The sequence below is a fragment of the Marmota marmota genome, unplaced genomic scaffold, assembly GCF_001458135.2.
Source record: "Marmota marmota marmota unplaced genomic scaffold, marMar, whole genome shotgun sequence".
In the NCBI taxonomy this organism is placed as follows: domain Eukaryota; kingdom Metazoa; phylum Chordata; class Mammalia; order Rodentia; family Sciuridae; genus Marmota; species Marmota marmota.
In genome coordinates this window covers 10,916,314-10,923,817 of record NW_026000272.1, presented here as the reverse complement: position 1 = coordinate 10,923,817, position 7,504 = coordinate 10,916,314, and the positions used below count along the sequence as shown (strand labels likewise).

General features: G+C 34.9%; 1 protein-coding gene across 1 annotated transcript in view; it reads right to left on the bottom strand.

Annotated features, from left to right (window-relative positions):
- Positions 1-7,504, bottom strand: part of Mcf2 (MCF.2 cell line derived transforming sequence) — a 111,492-nt gene that overhangs the window by 49,503 nt on the left and 54,485 nt on the right. Inside the window, exons 5-6 of the mRNA XM_048797012.1 lie at positions 2,238-2,357; positions 1,306-1,449 (exon numbers count right to left, since the gene is read on the bottom strand). Of these exons, the coding sequence (XP_048652969.1) occupies positions 1,306-1,449; positions 2,238-2,357 (264 nt within the window). The remainder of the gene's footprint in view (positions 1-1,305; positions 1,450-2,237; positions 2,358-7,504) is intronic.

Below are 7,504 nucleotides of genomic sequence, written 5' to 3'. Positions count from 1 at the left end.
GGGGGGGGGGGGAGCTAAGAATATAGTTCAGTGATAGAGTACTTGTCTGGCATGCACAAGGCCCTGAGTTCAATCCCCAGCACCACCCCCAAAAATTATTTCTTAAAAGATGCCATGTACTGAATAATCCATTTTATGTCCTTAAAAATCACAGAGCTTTCCTTATTCTACAAACTCTGCAATGGGTAAAAGTGCCATAAGTTTACTGTTAAAGAGATGAGAACAGCAAAGTCACTTTATATTTGTTTATAAACACTTATGAATAGCATTAGCATTCCAAACAAGGTAATGGTCTTAGGAAAGCGGGAGGACAAGTTGTCACAATAATTCATTGCAAGTACTATTGAAGATCTGAAATGCCATACCAAAGGCTCTATTGCCCTAAAATGGCAAATAAGGTTGTGTTGTTAATTTGTTTTTTTTTTTTTTTTTTCACAAAATCCATTTCTTACAGAGAGATGGAAAAAATGTAGAGGTTACATGAACCATCTATCTACCATGCAGCTCAAGGTATCTGGCTCCTTTAGTTTGGTTTTGTAGGTTATTAAAGGATAGATATTATTATCTTGACAACACACCTTCATGTGGATGAATGAATTGTTGAATGAATTATTAAATGAACTGTTGGATAAAGAAGCAGGATGAGGAAAATGAAACCCTGATTTAATGAAACATCATTATTTTCTTCAGAAAAATTCCCATATCTCTGGAATTTGAAGTTAAGACATTTAACATGGATTCCGACCTGGGAAGCACATAGCCTTCATTTATTCGAAAATTTCTAAAACAGAAGGACTCTGCTACAAATGTAACTGCCTCAGGAAAATCCCTAGGATAATGAGATTAATATTACTTGACTTGTTGAGGGTTTGTCATATGCTATGCACTGAGCCAATCATTTTGCATTAGGTATATTATTTAATCTCCCCAAGACTCCTATGAGGTAAGGTATTATTATTCCCATTTTATAGCTTGGAAAACTAGGATTAAGAGAGGTTGTGTATATTGTCCAAGGTCATACAGCTAAAAATCAGCAGTGACAGGATCTGAACCCAAACCCTTTGTTTCTTCAAGTTACTACATGACCACAGGCAGGGTTTGGCAGAGTAAGATTTCCTCATTCTCTAGACCTCTCCTTCAACTGCTATCCCTAGTGACTCTTCATTTCTAGATATTGCCTGTGGAAGAAAAATCAAGATGTTGAATTTTAAATGTATTTGAAAAGTAGGAGCCCTGAAAAATCTGTTTTTCTCAAATAGGAAAAAATTCTAGAACTAGATTCAAAGACTAATATGAACTATAGGCTCTACGGTAAGGGCAAAAGCAACATACATTTCTGAAGATGATCCATTCACTGTGGCAGTACTGCAAGGTGCCGCCTAACTCAGGGGTTAATTGCTTGTCATCAATGTATGCCAGCAAATCACTAACTGAGCTCAGCATAACAACCTATATAAATAAGCAAAAAAGATACTGTTAACTGTCCTTCATGACATCCCTCCATTAAACTGTAAAATGAACTTTAGCATACATTTAGCAGAAATTCATCTTCTATAAATGGTTCTAACAGTTCTCTCTTGTACATGAACCCCCACACGTTTGCATTACCTTATTTAGGTAATAAGTCTTTATTTACAAAACATTTCTCTACAGCAAAATTAACCTACATAAAAACCCAAACACCTAATTCTCTTTCATCTAAAAGTTTTCATTGTAAATGGCTCAGCTTGTGAAAGAATACTACACTCACAACAAAGTAAAAGGACAGTATATTGTAAGCTATAATTTATCAGGAGGGACTGATCTTTCCAAAAGTATCAAAATTTATGAACACTGTATTCCTAACAATAAAAACATATAAAAACATCTTTTCAAAACAAAGAACGTGATACTCTGAACCAGCTCAGGATGTGAGTTCATGGGAGTTCAAATACATAAAACATACTCTTTTTTTACTAAAAATAAAAGTTCCTAATTATGCACACACATACACACATATACACATAAACACATACATATAACATTTATTCTTCAAAGAAATTGGTTTTGTTATAAATTGCTTGATCTATTTCTTAACAGTAGAAGCAGAAGACTTGGGGCCATTTGAAATTTGCATTTTTCGAAGAATTTTTTTTTTATTTTAAAAGCTGTATGTAAGCACATGTAAAAACAAACAGCATGGGACAAAATCTTCATGAGAATTAAAGGGACAAACCATTTAAATAATATATTCTTACTGGTAATTTGAGCATGAAATCCTCCTGACTAAATCGAAATCCAATGTCTGTGAAAGTTCGTTGAAGAAAACTGGTAGGACGTAAAACCAAAACTAAGTGCAAGTTCCCAGGGAAAGAAGCCTGTCGAAAGAAGGAACAAAAGAATGAGACAAAATTGGCAAAACCAAGCACTTGACTGAGCACATGTCAGAAAATATGTAATTGAAGGAATATAATTTAAAGTAATAAAAGTCAGTAAAAGGCCAATTCTTAAAAAAATGGATGCTGATAAAAATCCAAAAACATGAAAATAGAAATAAAAATACTATAAGGTTATTAGGTCAGATCCTTAGTGTTCCTGGTATGAAATTTTCTCACACTAGATAAATAGGTCCCAAGTTTCAAAGAATTATACTCTAACACTTCATTTTTAAGTTAGTTTTGTTTTTATATTTTACTTTTTGTTTTTAACTGACAGAAAATTCATACTCATTTATGGGGTACAGTATTATAATTTGATACATATATAAAATGTGTAATGATCAAATCACAGTAATTAGCAGATCCATCTAATATTATCATTTCTGTATGTTATGAAGAATCAAACTACTTCCCCTCCTATGTGATCAACTTTTTTCATTTCCAGAATTGTCTTCATATAATACTCTATGAGAACATATAATATTTATCTTTCTGTCCTTGGCTTACTTCACTTAATATAATATCCTCCAGTTTTATCTACACTGCCAAAAAATGATAGGATTTCACCTTTTTTATGACTGAATCATATTCTACTGTGTATATATGCCACATTTTCTATATCCATTCATCCACTGATGGACACCTTGACTGATTCCACATTTTGGCTATTGTTGTTAGTGCTGTAATAAACAGGGGCATACAGATTATCTCTTTGATATAATCATTTCAAGTCATTTGGCTATATACCCAGAAGTGGGATTGCTGAGTCACATGTTTTCAGTTTTTTGAGAAACTTTCATACTGTTTTCTATAATGGCTGTTCTAACTTAATCAAACCAAGAGTGTATAAGAGTTTCCCTTTCTCCACACTTTTGCCACCATTTGTTATTATTGTCTTTTAGATAATAGTCATTCTAGCTAGAGTAAGACAATACCTTATTGTGGTTTTGAATGCATTTCCCTGATGATTAATTTTATTGAACATTTTTTTCAATTATCTTTTGGCCATTTTTATATCTTCTTTTAAGACATGTCTATTCAGAGGAGTCATCAAGAATACAAGCAATAATAAATGCTGGAGAGGATGTAGAGAAAAAAGAACACTTTTACACTGTCAGAAGAACTGTAAATTAGTACAACCACTATGGAAATCAGTAAAAAGATTTCTCAAAATACTAGGCATGGAACCACCATATGATCCAGCTATACCATTCCTTGGTGCATATCCCATCAAAAATTACAATCATTATTCTATAGCAATACATGCATACCCATGTTAATAGCAGCACAATTCAAAATAGCCAAACTATAGAAATAGCATGGTTCACTCAACAGATGAATGGATAAAGAAATATGGTATATATCACAATGGAGTTTTATTCAGTCATAAGAAAAATGAAAGTATGTTAGTTTTCAGGAAAATGAATGGAACATAGAACATCACGTTAAGAGAAATAAGCCAAACTCAGAAGATCAAGGATTGTATGTTTTCTTTCATATGTGGAAGCTAGAGAGGAAAAAGTAAAAGAAAGGGATATTAAAAAAAAAGAAAGGGATATTTTTACCCTACCTAGAATGACTATTATCTAATAGACAATAATAATAATGATAATAATGACTTGAGAAAGGGGAACACTTATACCCTGTTGACGGGAATTATATTACAACAGCCATTATAGAAAACAGTATGAAAGTTTCTCAAAAAACTGATGAAAATCAAAGGGAGATCAATAGAGTCAGGGAAAGGGACCAGGGAGAGGAAGGAAAGGGAAAATACTAGGGAATGATATTGTGCAATTTATATTGTTATATTATTTGCACCTCTGAATATGTAACAACAAATCCCATCATTATGTACATAATACACCAATTAAAAATACAGAAGATGGGAAGAATGGTAGAATGAGATGGACATTACCCTGTATACATGTATGATTACACTACCAGTGTGACTCTGCACCACATTCAGACAGAGGCAGGAGAAGTTGTACTCCATATGTGTACAATGTGTCAAAATACATTCTACTGTCATGTATAAATAATTAGAACAAATAATAAATAAGTAAATAAATAAATAAAATATGGAAAAATTAGGGAGAAATGACAATAATATGACCCAATATTAATAAATCACCTGGTATTAAATGCCTACTTTATGCCAAGTATTTGTCATAATTCCTCTTCACAATAATCCTATAAAGGAGTCTCCCCCTTTTACAAACAAAATGTGGCTCAGAGAATTTAAGTATAAATTGCCATAGCTGGTGAAATCTTAAATTGTACCTAGGTCTGTGCTCTTAATAGGTAAACTATCCCAAGTCTTGAAGAGATCACAGTCAAAAAAGCTAGAGGAAAGTGATGCTGGGAGATACAGGAAGATAGTGTTGGAAAGGCAGCCAAGAACCATATCAAGAAAGATCTTGGAGTCTTTCCTAGGAGTAAAGGGAATCTCTAAGAGGTTTCAAGCAACAGAACAACATAATCAGGTTTGCAAATTTTTAAATTTATCATGGTATTAGGAATAGAACCCAGGGCCATAGGCAAGTGCTCTACCAGTGATCTATATCCACAACCCCATCAGATTTGCATTTTAGAAAGATTACTTTGGCTTTAGGAAAGAAGTGGATTTGGAAAGGAATAGACACAGACAGATGCACTAGGAGGGTTAGTATAGTAAAATCTAAGCCAGGGATTCTGAACCAGAACAAAAATGGCAGAAATGAGGGTAGAATTTAGGAGGTATAGCCGGGCATGGTAGTGCATGCCTGTAAACCCAGTGGCTCAGGAGACTGAGATAGGAGGATAGTGAGTTCAAAGCCACCCTCAGCAAAAGTGAGGCCCTAAGCAACTCAGTGACACCCTGTCTCTAAATAAAATACCAAATAGGGCTGGGGATGTGGCTCAGTGGTCAAGGGCCCCTGAATTCAATCCCCAGTACCAAAAAAAAAGAATTTAGGAGGTACAATCAGTAAGACATAAATATTGGATGTGTTAGATGAGAAAGGAGGGACTCAATCAAATCAATCTCAAAATCTGGGGCTTCAGTAATGGTGTGAATGGTACCACCCTCACTGAGATGAAGAGAACACGAGAAGCAGGTTTGAAGGAGGGAAGCAAGATTCTAATTCCCCTTTGTAGGCATGCTGGGCTGGAAGGGTTGCAGGACATCCAGATGACGTCCATCAGACAGCTGTTATATAGGAGTAAGTGGGTGGCGAGGGAAAGGTCTAAGCCGAGAGTGTAGTCAGGAGTCATCAGTCTCAAGAGGGAAGATTAAAGCATAATAAAGCAAAATCTATCAAAAATGTTTCAAATGCACTCATATTCCAGGCATGCTATAATAATAGCAATTGAACAAAGCTATAAAACAAAAGTTAAAAAGATACTGGGGGGACAAGAACTCTATGAGAACTCTCTGTACTTCCTGCTCAATTTTGTTGTGAACCTAAAAACTACTCTCCAAAATAGTCTATTAAAAAAGAAAAGAGGGCTGGGGTTGAGCACTTGCCTAGCACATGTGAGGCACTGGCTTTGATACTCAGCACCACATAAAAATAAATAAAATAAATAAAGTTATTAAAAAAATAAAAAGGAAAGCTTGGGTTGTGGCTCAGTAGTAGAGCACTTGCCTAGTATGTGTCAGACACTGGGTTTGATTCTCAGCACCACACAAAAATAAATAAAATAAAGGTCCATCAACAACAACAAAAAATATTTTTGGTAGTGGTGCTGGGGATTGAACCCAGAGCCCTGTGCATGTGAGGCAAGAACTCTACCAACTGAGCTATATCCCCAGCCCCCCAAAAAAATATTTTTAAAAAAGAAAAAGGAAAATAATAATTTTCACTAAAGTATAAGATATACTCTTCCAGAAATGTTATCTACAACTGGGGACTTTAAAAACTCAATTTGTGATGGTAATAAAAACCATAAACAATTAGGTAGCAATGAGAACTAGAGTGAGAGAAAGAGAACTGAATAGTCACAAGCACATAATAATTTACACAATAGCATAAATTCACACAAATTGGGATGACTGTTCAACCTACAATTCCCCTCTTCCTTTGAGAAACCACTCCTCCTCTTATTATTCTAAACATTGAGTCCAAATGAATACTGTTATTTTCCTCCATGACCCCACCCCTCCAACACAAAATGATTAGTAGTGTGTTAGTATAAAAATCTGATGTAAGCAGAAGCATAGTCCTGTCCAAGATTTTTAAAAACAGCACTAAGGTAAGGAAACTTTAAAGACATCATTCCAGAGCTACTGGTAGCCATGACCCCTGCTGCTGGAAAGGTCTTATTTCAAATCAACATATATAGAAATATCGATAAGAGAACACTCTAATGATAACGTATATCATACCCTCAATTATGTATATATTTTATGTTATTGCAAGAATTACAATAATGAATTTGCAAAGGTACTTCACAAACCCTAAAACATTAATAAGACAGTTGTTGCTGTTGTTGTTTGATTTACCTTGGATTCTTGGACCTAATGTCAAGCAAGCTTGGGCAGAAGATTTTACAAATATAAATAAAGGCTTGTTTAGAACCTGATGAGGACTTCTGAGAGCTGCAGTACTGATTCAATTTCTAGTCCATTCACTTTGGGTAAGTCAAACCTTTCCTTGTCCTTGTCCTACGTAAATTACCAGTACATTATAATATCTACTTTGAACCAGCTTAATTTTTTTCACTTTTAAACAAAATTTAAAGTGCCCTACCTTTACCAAGATTTAAAGCAAAATTACTTTTATTTGCTTTCAGGGATTCTAGGTTGATCCAGTTTCATTTTCTTTTTCTCTTTCACTTGCCTTAAGTTCATATTCTCTGGTATTGTGGTTTAGAAATTCTCTGGAAGCAAATCCCTAGAATTGATACTTACCCATGTCCAAAATTGTATGTGGGCAGGAGCGAGTGAGAGGATACTATGGGAAGAGAGAAGACCATGCGGCAATTCTCTGCCTGAGGTAAGGCCCTGGTCTCTACCCTGCCATTCCTAGGAAAGCAAAACTGTCCCAGCACTCAGGTCCAGGTACAACTGGTCACACAGCAGGCAAAATAGCATAAAGAAAATA